The 20,517-nt window shown below is 34.1% G+C and overlaps 2 protein-coding genes across 2 annotated transcripts; one reads left to right on the plus strand and one right to left on the minus strand.

Moving 5' to 3' along the window:
* Window positions 1-386: 386 nt before the first annotated feature.
* LOC124443026 (regulator of chromosome condensation-like) lies at window positions 387-2,508 on the plus strand. The gene is given in 6 exon segments (XM_046993543.1): window positions 387-486; window positions 585-712; window positions 825-1,021; window positions 1,121-1,309; window positions 1,383-1,743; window positions 1,746-2,508. Coding segments are annotated over 5 exon segments (1,281 nt in total). The 5' UTR covers window positions 387-486; window positions 585-648; the 3' UTR covers window positions 2,216-2,508.
* Window positions 2,509-2,747: 239 nt separating this feature from the next.
* On the minus strand, window positions 2,748-19,824 carry LOC124443022 (vitellogenin-like). Its single transcript, XM_046993539.1, has 30 exons — window positions 19,777-19,824; window positions 19,374-19,436; window positions 19,198-19,308; window positions 18,869-18,944; window positions 16,624-16,638; window positions 16,335-16,480; window positions 15,673-15,960; window positions 15,331-15,489; window positions 14,766-14,947; window positions 14,546-14,598; window positions 14,333-14,433; window positions 13,989-14,155; window positions 13,542-13,704; window positions 13,279-13,437; window positions 12,851-13,051; window positions 12,479-12,711; window positions 12,256-12,347; window positions 12,055-12,176; window positions 11,796-11,897; window positions 11,558-11,687; window positions 11,037-11,265; window positions 10,766-10,948; window positions 10,499-10,595; window positions 9,012-9,287; window positions 7,243-7,435; window positions 5,339-5,625; window positions 4,978-5,239; window positions 4,300-4,619; window positions 3,926-4,130; window positions 2,748-3,234 (listed from the first exon to the last, which is right to left on the minus strand). Exons 4-30 carry the CDS (start codon window positions 18,891-18,893, stop codon window positions 2,969-2,971), a joined length of 4,656 nt encoding a protein of 1,551 aa, XP_046849495.1. The 5' UTR covers window positions 18,894-18,944; window positions 19,198-19,308; window positions 19,374-19,436; window positions 19,777-19,824; the 3' UTR covers window positions 2,748-2,968.
* Window positions 19,825-20,517: the final 693 nt, after the last annotated feature.

Here is a 20,517-nt window from a genome sequence, read left to right on the forward strand (position 1 = left end):
TCTCCTAGTAATCCAAATTAAATATTGCGTTTCCCAAATGTTTAAAATTTATATTAACTTCAAGAACATTCACAAGTTGTTTATATGTTTTATATAATTATTAATTAACTTATATGTTAACTTGTATATATTTTAAAAATTTAAACGTCATTAGAAACTAAATCAAAAATACATTTTGAAGATTTTACCACCTTCATAATAGCAACTTTATGCATCCACGAAACGATGTATGTCGTGTATAATCAAAGGAAGTTCGATATTACAACTAGCCTAAGATGTTCAATGCGTTCAATGCACTGGTTCAAGGTTTGGCACGCTTTGCGTACCTCTTTTTAGGTGTTCGATCGTTGTACAGCGGAGTGTCTTGCAGGCTCATACAGCATGGTAAACGAAACGAAAAGCGAATGAGCGCGATATCTGAATTGAAAAACTGATCAATAAACAAAGGATTAATCATATATCATATTCTCTGTTTGTCTTATGCAAGTAAGTTTGAGTTTATGATAAATGGTTTGAAAACGCATTTTTCTTCACATTTTGTTTATTTAAGAATATCAATAGCTTGACGTTCTCTTTTAACAAAGGAATTTTGGGATTTGAAACGTTCACATCCGGAACATCGTCCAAGCAACTTTTAATTTTAGTAAAATGCCAAGAACACAAAAACGGAAAGCTCCTTCTCAGAAGAAATCTGGTGAAAGTAAAAGGAAAGGTGAAGGAAAATTGAATGATGAGTATTTCATATTTCTATAGTTGGTGTTTAATTTTGGAATAATTTATGCCATTAGTATTAAAAAAATTTTACTCATTCATGTTATATATAGTCACCAATGGTGTAAAGTCAAACCTGCCATCTGGTTTTACTCTTTCAATGGGTCAAGGTGATACAGGACAACTGGGTCAAGGTGATGAAGTCTACGAGAGAAAAAAACCTGGTTTTGTTAGTGGTCTAGAAAATATTGATATCATACAGATTGTGGCAGGTGGTATGCATTCATTAGCTGTCAGTAGCAATGGAATTGTAAGTTATTCATTATTTTCTCCCATAAATATCATCATGACATCACTTAATTTAGTTGCCAGTCCACTTAAACAAAAAAGTTTTATTTTATTTACTTAGGTATACTCATGGGGCTGCAATGATGAAGGTGCTCTTGGTCGAAAGGCAACACAAAAGGACAGTGATGAGTGGTTTGCAAAGGAAGTAGAATTACCAGAAGATGTTCATGTTATCTCTGTCTCAGCTGGTGACAGTCATAGTGCTGCATTAACAAGTTCAGGAACAGTTTATGCCTGGGGTACATATAGGGTAAGTTGTATTTCATTGCAGAATATTATTACAACTTGAAGACTTGTCGATGGTATAAATTATTTTGCTTTAGGACATGAGCGGACAGGTTGGTCTACGACCTGATGGTAAGAAGTCAACTCCCATAGAAATTTTAAAGTTAACCAATGATAAAGTTACCAAGGTTGTCTCAGGCAATGATCACACAGTTGCATTAACACAATCAGGTGATATATACACTTGGGGGAGTGCTGACCAAGGACAACTTGGTAGAGTTGGTGGTTACTTTAGTTCAAGAGGTGGCAGACGTGGCTTGCAATTCATCTTAATTCCTCGTATTGTTCGAATGAGGAAGGCCACAAAATTCAGAGATATTTTTGCTGGCAGCTTTTGTACATTCGCAATTGATAAAAACTCTCCATCAGTGTATGTGTGGGGCTTAAATAATTATGGACAGTTGGCAACGGGGAAAATAACAATTCATACTTTCCTATGAAATCAAAACCATTGTCAGCTTTGAACAATGATACAAATCAATCAATTCACATAGCAAGTGGTCAACATCACTCTGTTGTCTTGACAACAGATGGAAAGGTATTCAGTGTTGGACGTGCTGATTACGGTAGACTGGGACTGGGTGAAGAGGCTAAGGATCAGCTTGTCCCTGTTGAAGTGGCGTCTTTTGGAGATCAAAGAGTACAACAGGTATCATGTGGGGAAGTAGTTAGTTTTGCAGTGACAGAAGATGGACATCTCTACTCTTGGGGCATGGGTTCCTGTTTGCAGCTTGGTAGTGGAAATGATGATGATGTCTTTAGTCCAATTTTGGTTGAAGGCAAGAATCTTATCGTGGCAGAACACAAAGTTTTAATGGTTGATGCTGGAGGACAGCATACATTAATTTTGGCTCAAAAGAAAAATGAATGATCATTTGAATTGAATCTGAAGCAAAACTGATGGCTAGTTTTTAAATTTTCACTTAACAATTTTTGTGAGCACTTTAAGAGCAATCTTCTTGAGTGTTGAAAGGTGAAAACGATCAAGTTTATATTTTGTTATAATAATGACTTGTGAATACATTCATTTTGTTGAGATATTGCTTTGAATTTTTTTTATAGAACTAATAAGAGATGCATTTGTATTATGAATTGTTTGTAATTGTGAAGTAGTAGTTCTTACATCTTAATAAATCTCATTTTATCATTGGTATGTCTGATAAAGTAAGCCTTCATGAACAGTGATCTTACATGGATTCTTGAGTCCTTATATACTCCAGTCTAGTGTCTTCATCATGAATGATCTGATGTAGAATCTTGAGTCCTTATCTACTCCAGTCTAGTGTCCTCATCAGGAGTGATCTGATGTTGAATCTTGAGTCCTTATATACTCCAGTCAAGAGTTTTCATCGTATGATGGTCAATGGAGTAAATGACAACCCCCAAATAAATAACAAATAAAATGCTATATATAAGTATTTATTTTAATTCAATTTCTTTCATTGGAGATAATTTAATGTTACCCACATCACAAAAAAACTAAATTACATAAAATCCTTCAATCAACAGAGAAAAAATTGAGAAAACAAAGTTTTCTAAAGCAGCAACCCGATTACTATTGATGAATTCTTTCTTAAAATCAAGGCCAGTAATAAGTATGTAGTTCATTATATCAATCACCACTTTAACATTTACATGATGTGTGTTCTTCGACATTACCATACCAGTCCACAGGCAAGGTTACAAAGTTAAACTTCACTTTATCTTCGTTGATAACTTTAATGATAGGATCAGAAACAGCGAAACAATGATGAGCAACGTTCTTAAGAACATGCTTCGTAGTCGGCACACAATTATTAGCGCAGCGTAAAAACCGACCACTGGTGAAACAAATTTTCCCATCAAGTCTACTTACGGTCTGGTTCAAACGCTGAGCTCTTGTTCTGCATTCTGTTTAAAAAAGAAATGAACATATATCTTTTTTCGTTAATGGCTCAACTTAGAGGGTTTTTGAGGCAGTATTTTACAACAATAATAAAATAATTTTTCCTGCCATATTGATTGGAGAAGTCTCAAATGTGTGAAATAAATACTTTTTCATACAGATTAAATGATCATAGATTAATGCATTTGCTTAGCTTTTATGCCCAAAAAGAAAATGATTTGTGGGGAAAGAACGAAATTTACTTCTATTTACTATGTACTGTATTTTCGTCTAAAACTTTGAAACATTTCCAAATATGTTTAATGTTTCACACATCACTGTTGTACACAAGCAGTCAAAAAAAACTCAATAGCAGGAAAATAATTTAATAAAGTTGCAATAAGACAAAACCCTACAACATTAAAAATAACAAAAACTGTTATATTTAGTGACTTGTGTTTTCTCTTGCTTTCATTAAAGTTTTTCAATGGCTAGATATCTTGTGTAAGATAAACTAGACTAGACAAACATAAACAGTTGTTTTGGAATGCCAGGGTCATTCAATTTGAGTAATGATGTACTCCAGGAGTAGTGATATTTGATCTTCTCTTCCCACACAAAGTACAAGTTTTTATTTAGTATTATAATTTATTCATTTTTGCAATTTTGTTAGCACGGTTTCGAGCAGTCTCCCCCAGCTTACAAATGAACACATACCTCCATTTTCAGACGAAACATCACCAATCCACTCTCGTATAAATTCTCGTGGCATCATCTCCGACATGTGTATCCTACGAGGAGTTTGAAAGTCAGTCCATTGTTCACCATCATTGTTGCCACATATCCCCAATATACGATTGTGGTACCAATGAGAAAACGAAAGTACTGTCGAAGAACCATTATAGCGACAATGGAAGTCGGTCTAGAGGAAAAATACATGGCTTGCACCATAATGAAATCAACAAAAATATGAACAAAAACAAAATACGGTTTTGATTGGACAAAATATATTCAAATTTTTGGGCAATCAATACATTTTGCAAAGAAATGATCGTTATCACAATACAATAAAATAAAATGAAACAACTAACGTTTGATTTGAAGTATAATTGATTATTTTTTCTGGTTACACTTCCAGCTAACAGTTTCACTGTGTTCCCTTCACGAACATCGACAATTTTCCCATTTTCTTTGACTGTCATGTCTCGATCGAATTCAATTCTCTCTTTGCCGAATTCAAATATGAGAATGTGTCTTCCTTTTTCTGACTTTTTCAAAAATATGCGCCATTTTGGCTGGTCATAGCGCGTGTCTTGAGCAAGTATGAAAGGACATTCATTTGGAATATCAGCCTCAATGATAGCGCTGTCTGTCGTTACAAAATCTTTTGTACCTTCCACTTTACAAATACCTTAAAAATATGATTTTCTTTCATTAAAAATTGCTCTTTCACACTACTTAGGCTACTTTTACTGAAAACCTCAATGTTAATCATTCGCATAACTAAATTTTACTTCATCACAGACCTACATATCAATTGACAACATATAGAATCTCAGTATTTACTACATTCTATGTTTCTGACTTTAGTGGTTTGACGATCTTTTGCACTTATTAGAGTTTTTAGGCTAATCAAGCAAAACATATTTTTATCTCTTTGTCATAAATAATCTGGAAAAACTCTTTATGAAAAAAAGTTATAGTCAAGAAAACCCCAGTTAAACGACTTAACACATAAAAACTTTTTTCTAAAAAACATTAATAGTCACCGTATTGCAGGAAGTCTTTTTCAAACTCTGCAAGGCTCACACTGTCTAAACTCAATGGTACAGGAAGCTGTTGGTTGATACGTTCCAGCTTTAAGGAAGGTAAATCTACGAAAATGTCCGCTACGAAATCGTTCAACAACTTTACTTCAATCACAGAGCGGTTATCCGACTTTGAATTTTCGGTAATTTTAAAGTAACGGTGTAACTTTGTGATAATATCCAAACGATTTTGTCGAATGAACTGGTCTAGACGCTGGGGTAGCTAAAAAACACAACAAAAGACTTGTGACGCGCTTTCAGGAGTTATTCAAAAAACAATTTCAAAACCCTATTATTTTACAACTTCGACAAAACAACCAACCTGATTCCAAGTATTTACTAAACGAATTGTTTTTTTCTTTTCCTCCAATTGAACCTGAGTCGTTATTTCGACATTGCTGTAGTTGTTAACAATGGTTAACTTGTTTTCTTCTGAGTAATCAATATATGAAGATCCTTTACATGTTTGTGGACATCGTTTATTCTCGATACTCCATTTTGTCTGACATGTGAAGTTCTGCTTATCACAAACTGGTTTAAAATTCACAGTCATTTCCTTATCATGTGGTCGGCCCGTGATTTTTATCAATCCAATACCTTTGTACATGTCTAAAAAGATATGAAAAACCAGTCAGAAACATGGCAACCGCATTCTGTTCACATGTTTACAAAGGAGTAAAGTTGTATTGTGACGTAAATCATGATGAATTTTTACAGGTAATATTTTGTGTTGACAATATAAGAACGAAGTTTGCTGTCACCATTTTGTTGTTTGAAATCATTGCAATTCTCATCCCCCCCCCTGAATTCAACATTCTTAAATTCTGAAGATCCAGTCTTATACCTCCACATCTATAGATACCTCTCTCATATCTCCTATCTCTTACATTTCTATAGATACAGTCTCTCTCATACCTCCATTATCTCCTATCTCTTACATCTCTATAGATACAGTCTCCCTCATACCTCCATTATCTCCTACCTCTTACATTTCTATAGATACAGTCTCTCTCATATCTCCATTATCTCCTATCTCTTACATCTCTATAGATACAGTCTCTCTCATACCTCCATTATCTCCTATCTCTTACATCTCTATAGATACAGTCTCTCTCATACCTCCATTATCTCCTATCTCTTATCTCTATAGATACAGTCTCTCTCATACCTCCATTATCTCCTATCTCTTACATCTCTATAGATACAGTCTCTCTCATACCTCCATTATCTCCTATCTCTTACATCTCTATAGATACAGTCTCTCTCATACCTCCATTATCTCCTATCTCTTACATCTCTATAGATACAGTCTCCTCCATTATCTCCTATCTCCTTTTCTAGTCTCATACCTCCATTATCTCCTATCTTTCTCATATCTCCATACCTCCATTATCTCATTTCCTCCATTATCTCCTATCTCTATCCCCATCTCTCCATCTCCATTATCTCTCCTTACCTCCATTCCTCCTATCTCCACATCTCCTCTCCATTATATCTCCCATTCTCATCTCTCTCTCCCCTCCATTATCTCCTATCTCTTACATCTCTATATACAGTCTCCTCATACCCTTATCTCTTACATCTCTATAGATACAGTCTCTCTCCACCTCCATTATCTCTCTTACATTCTATAGATACAGTCTCTCTCATACCTCCATTATCTCCTATCTCTTACATCTCTATAGATACAGTCTCTCTCCATTATCTCCATTCTCTCTATCTCTTCCCTCCATCTCCATCTCCATCTCTCCATTATCTCCCATCTCTACATTCTCCCCTCCATTATCTCCTATCTCATTTCTATAGTCTCCATCTCTCTCCTCCATTTCTCCATTTCTATAGTCTCTCTCCATACCTCTCATTTCATTCTCTCCTCCATTATCTCCTATCCTTTCCTCTCCATCCCTTACATTCTCTATCTCATCTCTCTATACCTCCATTATCTCCTATCTCTTACATCTCTATAGATACAGTCTCCCTCATACCTCCATTATCTCCTATCTCTTACATTTCTATAGATACAGTCTCCCTCATACCTCCATTATCTCCTATCTCTTACATCTCTATAGATACAGTCTCCCTCATACCTCCATTATCTCCTATCTCTTACATTTCTATAGATACAGTCTCTCTCATACCTCCATTATCTCCAATCTCTTACATTTCTATAGATACAGTCTCTCATATCTCACATGTCATCAAATTCATTCATAAAGGATAACGTACCCTTGTCGTTCTCCACAATCTTATAAGAAAACTCAAATTTCTCAGGGGTTTTCAAAACGATTGACCAATTATTGAGCCATTTGTATGGGAATGATGGTAAAACTTTCAACCTCTGGTAATCGGGATCAATGATTTCTCCTTGTATACACAACATAACGTTTAATCTAGCACAACCATAGCATGTCTTAGGAACCTAGATATAGGAAAAACATTACAAACTTCTTAATAAAGTTAATGGTTTGAACCCGGGAGTATCGTTACATGTTTGTAGATGTAGATCGTCCAGGTTGGTATAGTCCTGAGAAGGACTGTTTTTGTTGTTGTTGACTGACGTTTCGACAACCTTAGCGGTAGTCATCTTCAGAGTCAAATGAGGAGTAAACGTCAGGTTAGCCGTATTTGTTATCTGGTTCTTACGTCATTGTATTGTGTGTCCAGGAAAAGTGTATTGTCATTGTGAATTAGTGTGAAGTGAAATGTTTTTAGTTGTGATGTGTGATTTAGGTGTGATGTTTTTAGTTGTAATGTTTGGGTGTCAATTATGTATTGTCATTGTAAATTAGTGTGAAGTGTAGTGTTTTTAGTTGATCGTTTGTTTGTATTGTGAATAAGTCGTTTGTAAGGTGCAGGTAATTGCTGTGATCTGTTCAGGCGGGTTTGTTTCAAGTTGGTTTACCAACTTTCTAATGCAAGCCGTTGTCTATAGTCACTACTGTAAGTAATGCATTTTGCCGAGTCCTAGTCAATGTTGTGTTTTGTGATTCGGTGATGTTCGGCAATGTGATTAGTTTTGTCTTGTTTCTTTCTAGCTCGTTTGTCTTCAGTAAGTCTTATTTTAAGTTCCTGCCAGTTTCCCCGATATAGGAGGCGTGGCAGTCGGAGCAGTTTATTTTGTAAACTGCACCTTGTCGTTTGTTGGGTTGTTCTTTGTCCTTTATGTTTGTTAGTACTTGTCGTAACGTTGTGATTGGTTTTAATTTGCTTGTAAGTGGTTGCAGTATGTCAGTCAAGTACTTTGGCGAACCACAGAATGATACAATTGGTCGCATAGGTATTTGTGGTTTGTGAAGTTTTGGTAGTCCGTATAGTCTGGGTGGTCGTGGTACAGAACATCTAAGTCGATAGTAAATACGTTCAGATATAATGTTAGATTTTCTCATAGAGAAGATCTTGCTGTTAAGTTTGCGTACTAGTGATGGTGTTGGGTCTCGTTTGAGTTGTTCGTACGTTTGTCTGTCGTTAACAAAGGTGTCCATTTTGTCGAAGTAATCATTCCTGTCCATGACCACAGTCACGCGTCCTTTGTCTGCTGGTAAAATGACGATGTTGTTGTCGTGTTTGTCGTTTGAGTGCTTGTTGCTCGTCCTTTGTCAAGTTGTTGTCACGTATAGAGGACGATTGTAAAGCGGAGGCTACCCTGCTTCTGATCTCGTCTTTGGTTGTCTTCGACAAGTCTCTTTGATACGCTAGGACAGCCTCGACACTTGATACTATCGTCTCAGTCGGGATTCGGAATGCTTTAGTCCGTAAGAATGCTTTAGTCCGTAAGAATGCTTTAGTCCGTAAGATAGTAGTCGTATTTCAGTTTCGTCTAATGAGCGGGAAGAAATATTCCTCACCCAGTTATCGTCATGTTTATGTCTTGTACGTGTTTTATTGCGTTTTAAACGTTCAAGTTTTTGTTGTTGTTTGATTTGAAGTTGTGTCTCTGTCTTGTTTGCTCGTTTCTCTGCAATAGTTTGTATAGTAGAAAGAAAAGTATCACTTACTGTCGTTGGTATGAGTTCCTTTAGTTTCTTCAGTCTTTGTTCTTGTTGCTTGATGTAGTTGATTCGTCTGTGACAGTCGTTAATCCCTGCTCGTATCAGTGGTCTGATGGTGGACTTGACAATCTGAATAGCCTCTCGTTTGTTAAACGGGGACTTAATTCTAAGTCCTGCTGGAACGAGACCAAAATCCTTGCAGCGGTGGTTGAACAAGAGTTGTTGGCGTATGCGTCCGACGTTGCTTTCAAAACGTTTGTAGTCTTTAGCAAGCTGTTCGCTCTGTCGTCCAAATGATCGTAATAAAGTAAATGGTTTGAACCCGGGAGTATCGTTAAATGTTTGTAGATGTAGATCGTCCAGGTTAGTATAGTCCTTAGAAGAACTGTTTATGTTGTTGTTGACTGACGTTTCGACAACCTTAGCGGTAGTCATCTTCAGAGACGCTCTACACAAGAAAACAACTATCTCAAACGTGTTTTTTGACAAAAAACAACTATAACTTTGACTTTATCAAACGCAACACTTACGAACCCAACGAAACGAACAAATCAGTGACAACAGCAACGATACCTTACATCAAAGGTACGTCTGAGACTATCTCGCGTATCTTACGACCATACAACATACATGTCGCACATAAACCAATCACAACGTTACGACAAGTACTAACGAACATAAAGGACAAAGAACAACCCAACAAACGACAAGGTGCAGTTTACAAAATAAACTGCTCCGACTGCCACGCCTCCTATATCGGGGAAACTGGCAGGAACTTAAACATAAGACTTACTGAACACAAACGAGCTACAAAGAAACAAGACAAAACTAATCACATTGGCGAACATCACCGAATCACAAAACACAACATTGACTGGGACTCGGCAAAATGCATTACTTACAGTAGTGACTATAGACAACGGCTTCCATTAGAAAGTTGGTAAACCAACTTGAAACAAACCCCCCTGAACAGATCACAGCAATTACCGGCACCTTACAAACGACTTATTCACAATACAAACAAACGATCAACTAAAAACATTACACTTCACACTAATTCACAATGACAATACACAATTGACACCCACACATTACAACTAAAAACATCACACCTAAATCACACATCACAACTAAAAACATTTCACTTCACACTAATCTTCAATGACAATACACATTTCCTGGACACACAATACAATGTCTTAAGAACCAGATAACAAATACGGCTAACCTGACGTTTACTCCTCATTTGACTCTGAAGATGACTATCGCTAAGTTTGTCGAAACGTCAGTCAACAACAACAAAAACAGTCCTTCTCAGGACTATACCAACCTGGACGATCTACATCTACAAACATGTACAAACTTCTTGTTCATTAAAAGTGTAAAAGAAAGAGGATTTAGAAACACTACACTCAGCCAATTGGCTGCAATGTTTGTAAGAAACCATCTATCCATCTATTTATCTAATGCAACAACATTTTCATACAACTTACTTTTATCAAGCCAAGAAGTTTTGGTTGTAAATCAGGTATAGACCATTGTCTGTCACCAAGTGAAGAATCTTGTCGCATGATGCCACTAATGTTCGCTCTGATAAAATATTCATAAATATCTGTTTTCGTAGCTCGAAAGTAAGGCAAATCGGTGACAGAAAACAATGTTTCTGCAGTAAAATTTTTACATTTTCGAAGACTTTAAGCTGTATCGTAATATTTCACTGAATAACAAATTACAATCAATCAACAATTCCCAGAACTTACCTCTGATCAAGTAATGTGACAGTTTCGGGAGAAACTGGTCCTTCAAATTTGATACTTCCCTTGTTTAAGACAAGGTTAGCCCGTAAATTTGGCGATTGACTAAATAATGTATGATTTATGAGAACACCCGTCTCGAAGTTTGGAAGCCATGTACCAACTTTGTGATGCATATGGAAGGAAACACTAGAGAAATGAAATGAAAATGTTGTAGTTAAAATCGGTGCTGTCATAAAAATGTAAAGTAATTTTGGCAAAGTCGCACTTTACGTACTTTGAACTTGTGCTGACCGATGATTTGATCTCTTTATATTGTGATTTTAAAAGTTGAGACAAACCAGATATTTTGGCGGAAAGTTGTCCTTTTACAACTGTGGCTAACTTTCCAGAATATTTCATAGGAATGCCAGCCAATGTTGAAACCATATAACGAACCTCGCTCAACATATGACCTTGACTCATGGATTTCTCACAATGAATTTCTTTAGAACTAAACGTACAACCTGTAAAACCAATTTAAATATGCTAAAATAACATTTTTCACAAAAAGATAAGTAACATAGTGAGTCTGCTTCCTTATCCTGGCTGACAAAAAATGATGAAATTAATTTAGCAAAGTTAAAAATCCCGTTCGTACAGACATTAAAGTTTAAATTGTTTTGAAAACTTAAGCAGGAAGACAAAAGATAAAATGAAACAAAAAAGTAACTCTCAAATAATAAAAAATAAAGACAGAGGGTTAATAACATGACTCAAAAAAACATAAAGTTGAGAAGAGTGAATTGAGAATTGTACCTAATTCATTGATGGTTTTTTCACCCGTAAAAACATCACGGATAGTTGCAGCAACATCTGATACAGCAATTTGATTATAAAATATCTCAGAGCCAAACATCTTACTAAATGTTTCGAGCCTCGGGATGATCTTTGTTCATGAAAAAAAGACGATAAAATATTCATCTTTGGTCGTTCATATTTTTAAAAAGCACATCAATGTCAAACTTATGACAATGCTAGTATTTGCATAATCTACCTTGTTTTCTCCATTTTTATAGTTACGTTGCTTAACTGGGCTTTCTTTCTGTCCAACTAAAGACATGAGAGCTTCTTGAATGCCTTGCATACGAATTCCGTACTGAAAGAATCATAAGAAACTACTCAAACTCGTTTTCAATGCCTTTTACGCGCATTTTACACGAGTTTCTTGCATGTTTATAGTTCAAAAGACGATATTAATCCACTTTGTTCAAAGTCTCAAGTTAATTATTTGGTGGAAAATGATGTAAACAAACCTCAAGAAAGTCGACTGACATTCCTGGCAAATTTAATCTTGCCTTTCCGTTCATAAATCTTGGTATAAATGAATGACGAGTGTAGATCTTGTTGAGTCGTAACTCTAGTCCCATTTTATCTCCTATATGAATGAAAAATAAAGCTGTATTTATTTCTCTACAGTACGCATTAAATAAGTAATTTATTTAATAAATAACGACCTGCATCAAGATTGATGGCTTTTGAGTAAGAAAACATTGTGAAATACGTTTTACGAGGAACGAATCTGAGCAAAAGTCGTGCTCTTGACGCCCTGGGTAAAGTAAAAGAAAACATTTCAATATTTCCTCAATAAGACCAAAACTGTGATCAAATAACGATACGTTTCCAACACGCCGTCAACAGAATGGAACAAAAATCTTCCGAAGACAGAACACGACTTACTTTGTAGGATTATTTTTATCATGTTTGACAGACGTTCTAAGGTCACTGATGATGTAAGAAACAAGTTGGTTACTGCGAGGTCCAAGACCAGTTGACTCACGAGCAATAACAGCAGCTATCATTTGACATGTTAAAATGCTAGGATTATTCTGCATTAATATCTTGTACGAAGATAATCGTAGTTCCTCATCACGCAAAGGATTCGTCAGCACAGGTAGCAACAATTTACGGACCTAGATAAGTTTTTTGTGTTTTGTAACAAATTATAAGATATTATACACAATAACATCACGAGGAAAACTTGTCTATTTTTAATGATGTGTTGGTTCAGTGTTTAGATACGTATTTAACTTTAAATTACATTATACTCACGGAATCAGATGCAGCTTTGGTTGTATGTCTTAATGCCCATACAGCTGTTAATTTCACGGGTAGAGATGATGAACGACTCATAACTACATCAGAGATGGTCTTGAAGAGATCTTGAGTAAGGTAGCCAGCGTTACCTGCTGCTTTTAAAAACATTATTTTCTCATCGTCGTCTTTTCCATGTTTAATTCTTTCTTTAAGAGTCTAAAAGATATACCATGAAAATAGTATTTAAAAAGTTTAAAAAACAAAAAGATAGTCCTGTAAATGATCATTAATAAGTAAATGCCGACTAAATAACCCAAGAATCATTTAAAACAATAAAAAATAAAAGCATTCTTTCCTTGTCAGATACAACAATCAAACCTTCATTCTTACAAAAAAACAACAACAAATTTCCACAGACTCGTATGTAATTCAATGAGTTTTACCTTAGAGATAAGATGCACCATTGAAAGATCTTTAGCCGAATTCATTTTAGAATTCTGTCTAGTTTTAACCATGAAACGATTGGCCAGTGTTCCAAAACTAAGCCAGCAAGTTCGAACTGCTCCTATGTCAGCGGCAACCACTCTGCTTTCACATAGATCCTGAAAGTTGTACAGTTAAGTAAAATTTTATATACTTCGGTAAATATATACTAGTGAAGCTCAGTAAATGAATTAAACACAATAAAACATTAATCAGTTCTTACCATGACGGTTTTCATATATTCAGAGTTCAAATCTCGTACCCAACCAATACCAAACATTATTCCTTGCAAGTACTTTGTCATTATTCCATTATTAACAGAATCCTTGATGATCTGGACAGCGGCAACAGTGCCAACACGAGCCAATGCATCGTAACATATACGTCTTGAAAAAAAGTGAAGACGACATTGTGAGTTTAATAAAAAGTACCAAGTAAGACTAAAAAGATGTTATGCTTTGCAAAAATCTTTGTTTCTACAAGAACACCAAGAAACTGGGTCAAAGTAACTATAGAGACTTCATAAAACACAGTTTATTACAACAATAACAATAACACAAAAACACAACTATGATCTTATATCTTAACCTCATTTACAAAAGTTCTGTGACATTAAAAATACTCTATTCTAACGTCGTCATTTTTCAAGCTCCTAAACTTCTACTTTTACCTCGCATCGTCATTCTGAATAGCTTGTATAGTCTGGACAACTTCTTTCAAAGTGTCATGTTTGCAATGACGTAACATTGAAACGAGCATCGAAAATTTGGTGGCAGATTCAGACGATAAACTGCCACTTTTTAATTGTTGTGTGATGGCAACAATGTGCTCTTTGGCCTGAAAGATACAACAACACGTTTCTTTACTGTACATGATCGTAAAGTAAAAAAAATATTTAAAAGGTCCTTAATATGGGTTTTTATTTAACTATAGACCTGGAAGCGTGACAATAAAATTTCCTGTTTATTTTCCCTACATTATTGAGTGGTAAGAAAGAAAGATCAATTTACATACAGCTAACAAATAATTGCTTTGAGCTTTCTTAGACGCCATTGTTTTCAAGTCAAAATCGAAAACAAACTTCAATCCTTGTCGATTTTCGCCATTTTTGATTTCTGATAATAAAGATAAAGAAAACAAAAATTTTCAATAATTAATTCTAAGCAGTGGTATTAACATTTTCAAATCGCAAAAAGCAGGAAAAAATATTGGGAAAATATTATTCACCCTTGGCGTCTGTGGGAATAGTCCTCTCCGATTCCAGTAATGTTAACTCTTGTCTAAATTATAAGAAAAAGTTTAAGTGTACCATCTTTAAAAACAACCATGAACATAATTTAAATTATACTTCACAACTTGCAGACTTCAAACTATAAGCACAAATCCCATCACACTGATTAAAAACATTTTTAAAGGGAAGTCTCTCGGAACAAAAGTAAAAAAATACTTGGTATGAGCGGCTACGGCTTTTCCAGCTGCATATTGATCTCCTTGTAATAACATTTCCTCAACATTTTCACCAACAACTTTCCTGATGACAAATTCATTATTTTTGTCGGCTTGTAAGTCATAATGCATATAGGCTGCCTCTCGAACAAAGTTTGGTAGCTGTTCTGCCGTACCACGAGCCTGAAATTGAAATGAATATTGCCATATAAGGTAAGTGTTTACGTACTTAAACAACGTTGCATACACGTTAACCAAGGAAGAGAAAAGAGAGATACCAGACAATATTTATAAAGTAAATGGTTTGAACCCGGGAGTATCGTTACATGTTTGTAAATTTAGATCGTCCAGGTTAATAAAGTCCTGAGAAGGACTGTTTTTGTTGTTGCTGACTGACGTTTCTACAACCTTAGCGGTAGTCATCTTCAGAGTCAAAATTTATAGTAAGATTTTAAGTAAGAATTTAAAGTAAGATTTATAGTAAGATTTATAGTAAGATTTTATAAAAATTTATAGTCAAAATTTATAGTAGAGACATTATTTATAGTAAGTATACCACGACTAACCTTTCGTTTCATGATAAAAGAGTCAGTATTTGGCAAGCTGGTCGCAAGGACTTTTGACCTTTCACTACAATGCGCAAGATCAATTGTTCTCTTTACTTTGACATAAGGTTTTCTTTGAACGATGGTGTAATATGTATCACAAGTTCCAAGAACGGTAATCTATTGAAAAATTCATAGAAGACGAAACATTTTTTGAATTCACAAATCCGACAACTGGCATTTATAAAAAAGCGTTGTGTAGTTCATGGCAACAAAAACATTCCTACATGCAACAAGTAGCAAAGTATGCTAAGAATGAATGACGTAAACCAGTCCATCGTTGTTCTTATAAGATATTCTTACCTCATTCTTACGAGTTTGATATTTCTCCTTGTTGTCAACAATGGGCAAGTACAAATGATTCACAATAGCTCTTAGCATATTAACGCAATATTCGGGCGTTTCTTTCTCTACAAACATTTTTGTTTCAACCTTTCCTGCCTTCATTTGAAATTGAATTGGTTTCTCCAACCATTTCTTCAGTCCATTAGTGATTTTGTCCAATGGTTCTTCCACATTAGGTGAGCTACTTTCAACTCGATCTTCACGTAACAATTTACCTCTCACCTCAACTATCGTCAAATTTTCCAGCTGCAGACAAAAACAAACTTTAGTGAAGCGTAAAACGGCAAAACAAAAAAAAAATAGATTTTTAATGTCAAATGACCATTTGCTAGAACTTGGAGAGAGATGCAGTAACACTTTAAAAATGCGACAGCTATAAATCACCACGTTAGTCAACTTACTCCATTGAAAAGCCAACGACTAAAATATTTATTCACTATTTCTACTTCATGTAACCTTATAATGCTAAAATCCATCTTGATCAACTTTACTTAAGTTCAACTCAATGAATCCTTTCATTCTTTTCATTACATAACTTCACGTTAATCATAAAGAACGAATCCAACATAAAAATAGACAAACCGAAGAAGAAATAAAAAATCATAAAGTCTTATACTTACAGTCATTCTAAACTTATCAGAAGGGAGTTTATCCAAGTGAGTAACGGCTTCAATCTTCAATCCTAAATCCTTTTCGAATGCTTCAGGTACACCATGAAGAATTGATCCAACATATTTGTACGAATAACGCTTGCCTTCCTTGTATCCTATACATAATAATAGATTTAAACAGTTTGTTAATTATAAAGTGATGCATTCAGAAAACAAGCGTCTATACAAGAGAAAATTACTGGAAAAGAATAAACGAAACTAGCAGATGATAAAGTAAAAAAACGTACAAAATGCTTACCTAAATGGATGCTCACTAAAAGTAAAGAAAAAAAAGAAGAAATGAAATATTTCAGATCAATAACGACATTATAAGTACACACAGCACAGTTAGAGTAGAAAATAAAGAAAAAAACCAATGATTGTCGACAAGAAATACGAAAGAGATGTATCAACAACATAATACTTTACCAGCAGCGCCGAAACTTAGAAGAAAAAGACACAATACTTTCATGTTGATCTGTCAGGGATCACGAATCCAATAAACGAGTCTCTCGACAGTAGTTCGTTTTATATAAGCTGTCGTGATTCATCAGGTTACTGGAATTTGTACTGTGAACTTTAAACAACTTTGTTTTATTTATATAGTATCTTCTAATAATACAGTCAAGGGCAGTCGTGTATTACAGAAAAGTAAATATTTTCACCTTATTTAGATGAAAAATTTCTTTAACTAGGAAAATAATTACGGCAATTGTTGTGATTACATGACGTTTCGTTTTCGTCAATGTAAACCATTAAAAAATAAAATTGTATTGTATCAGTTGCAAAGACGTGGTTTTATAATTTTCATCTTAATTATCGCATCACGAGCACATTAAATGATGTAAAAACATCACGTCTTCATACATCTGACGAAAATAAAATTAAATTCAAATGCAATCCACTACAATAACTGATAGACCGGACAAATATAACAATTCTTGTGAATGTTTTCAATACGGAAAAATGTATAAATACAACTAATAAAAACTTACGTAAGTTCAAATCATTCAAAGAAAAAAAAATTTAGAGTAAAGTTAAAAGTCAGTGAAGTTCTGACTTATGAATAACTGAGTTATTTAGACCCGAGGCTTTTCTAATATACATCTTGTGTAATATATACAATTTAAGACTTATTGAATTTTGTCACTGCTCCATTAATCGTCAAACGTTGTAAGACATTTATAGATCAAGGTATTTCTATCCTTGAACAGTCGTCAAAACTAAACTGGAAAACTTTAAGATTGTTTACTTTGTAAGGGTTAAAGGTAATCTTTGCGATAAAAATTGTATGGTACGGTAGCATGTACCTGTGGTGGGTTTAAAGTCACGATAGACAATACATAATAAAATCATTATCGCTCGTCTAGGAAATGATCTTCAAAAGACTGAACAAAACAAAATTTTAAAATATTTATGGGTAAAATTACGTGAATTTTCGCATTCTAACTGCAATGTAAATGAAAGAACATTGATTTGCCACAATATGCTTTCACAAACATTTAATAAATTATTTCCAAAAATGTACAAAGATGTAGAGAAAGTTAGTGGCCAGTTGTTTGTCAAATGCAAGCGTCCGAACTTTTGCATTGGTTGTTTTAAATGTATTCAATTTTTATAGGGCTCAACGTACTAAAACTACCATAAATTTTACGACTGCCTAAGGGTATTTTTATCAAACACAAAACAATAGACAATCCAAAAATATTTAAAATTTTATTGTAAACGTTATGCTAAAGTAGTTCATTAAATTATCAGTAGAATAAGAAATCCTTTCAAAAGCTATAACTACGTGTTTGTATAAAGATCGTGACTTGCCAAAGTCATTTAATCAAACTAACCCTAAAGGCAAAAATATTTCTTGGCAATTTTAAGCCTAGGAATGCCACTTAGTGGAAAAGTTTTCAAATCGATTTAAATAATGTATGTTTTATAACGGTGTGACGATTTTGAATTTAGCGTTCTTGTGCAATTGTCGTTATGTAATTACATTTTCCCAGTTTTGTACTCAGATTAAACTATTCATTTCTGAAGTCTTTTAAAAATACGCATCTCTGGTAAGAAAAGAATGGTTGTATAAGACACAAAACCATTAATATCACTCGTTTACCATACACATTATAAAAAAAACTTACCTTCAATTTTTATATTCGTAATCTATAATCCTTGATTTCTATAAATCCATTACAAGAATATTTCCACAAGCTCAATCAGAAACAACTCCCTAACCTCACATTACTTTATGTTCTTACAATGTTTCCATAATTTCATACAAACACATTAGTTGTGAGACTTAAAATAAACGACGACTTTATGCCATCTTCACTACATATATTACTTTGTATTCATGTAAACTTCCTTCTTTGCAATGAAGATGGCATAAGGTATGCCAAAACATGTTTGCTTTGAAAAAATTTGCCTTGTATTTCAAATGTCTCATTCTAATTACAATGTTTGCTTTTATGTAAAGAAAATTATCCATGATTTATATTTAGTTTCAATACCTTGATATGAAACACAAGTTAACATTCAGTTATTTCTTTGTTAACTTATAGGGCCAAATTCACGGAATGGATACAACTATAAAAGAGTAAAATATAGCAGTCATTAAGCTGCACTGCTATGGTAACATTAAGTGTAGCAGTTTTGTCTCTTAAATAAATGCTTCATAGAAAACAGTGCTATTGCAACTGTTGTGTGTTGTCCCAAAAATTACAAAAATTTTCAAAGATAACATGGCAGTTTTCTATGACAGATAAACAGTTTTAAGGCTTTCAAGTAGAAGCTCTAAATATAACTATGGCTTTCAGTGAAAAATGTGCTAACAACTCACTTTATAGCAAACCCTTCCCACAATCAATCCATAAGGTACTGGTCCAAAACTACGGGAATCCACAGAATTTTCTGCATTATCCCCTAAAAGCCACACATGTCCTTTGGGAACCTGGGAAAAACCAAGAAGCTCAACAATATGCACTTATAAAGAATTATGCATATTTTTCTACCAACTTTAATGGTTTTTTTAACATGTTCGTCTTTGTTTATAATATCAGCACGAATCAGGTCTCCTTCCTTCAAAATAAAAGAAGAAAAAATTAAAATGTAATTTAAAACTATGTAGCTAAACATCTGTAATAAATAGCTGATTAAAATAACTGGGCCATTCATTATAACTACATTGGTAATCTGGTCTTTGAAGTTATTTAAAGCTGGAAATGAAACTATACGGTTCAAATCTACTCCTTATTTAAATTTTTCTCAAACCACAATAACTTTATAAATTCTCAACTTTCTTTGACCATAGTTTGTACATATTTTTCACATGAGCAGGGGGGGGGCATCAACCCAAAACATAAGGTAAAATAAATACATAATGATCATAAAAGATGGTACTTAGATCTACATAACATACCATGCCTGCAATTCGCTTGCATATAGACATATCAGGATCTTGTAATGAACGAACAATTACAACATCATTTCTATGAAACACATTATACAGCTTGCTTAACTTTATAATTATTTTTTGCAAAAATATTTTGAACTCACTTTCTAAGCAATCTGTTTCGAGTTGAAACATGCTCCATAAGAACAATATCATTGCTTGATGTAGAGTTAATTGTTGGCTGCATGGATTCTCCAACACACTAGTGAAATATTGTATAGTTATCTGTATTGACTGAACAACATACTAGTAAAATATTTTATAGTTATCTGTATTGACTGAACAACACACTAGTAAAATATTTTATAGTTATCTGTATTGACTGAACAACATACTAGTAAAATATTTTATAGTTATCTGTATTGACTGAACAACACACTAGTGAAATATTGTATAGTTATCTGTATTGACTGAACAACATACTAGTAAAATATTTTATAGTTATCTGTATTGACTGAACAACACACTAGTGAAATATTTTATAGTTATCTGTATTGACTGAACAACACACTAGTGAAATATTTTATAGTTATCTGTATTGACTGTACAACACACCAGTGAAATATTGTATAGTTATCTGTATTGACTGAACAACACACTAGTAAAATATTTTATAGTTAGCTGTATTGACTGAACAACACACTAGTAAAATATTTTATAGTTATCTGTATTGACTGAACAACACACCAGTAAAATATTTTATAGTTA

Source organism: Xenia sp. Carnegie-2017, unplaced genomic scaffold, assembly GCF_021976095.1.
Source record: "Xenia sp. Carnegie-2017 unplaced genomic scaffold, XeniaSp_v1 HiC_scaffold_20, whole genome shotgun sequence".
Lineage (NCBI taxonomy): Eukaryota > Metazoa > Cnidaria > Anthozoa > Malacalcyonacea > Xeniidae > Xenia > Xenia sp. Carnegie-2017.

What these genes read in the sequence shown, in the direction of transcription:
- LOC124443022 (XM_046993539.1), bottom strand. Translation starts at nt 18,893, where the DNA reads ATGTTAACTTGTGTTTCATATCAAG. An exon ending in AACTTCTTGGCTTGATAAAA is followed by an intron (nt 9,288 to 10,498) that starts GTAAGTTGTATG and finishes TTTGGACGACAG; the next exon opens with AGCGAACAGCTTGCTAAAGA. An exon ending in TAGTAAATACTTGGAATCAG is followed by an intron (nt 5,240 to 5,338) that starts GTTGGTTGTTTT and finishes TGTGTTTTTTAG; the next exon opens with CTACCCCAGCGTCTAGACCA.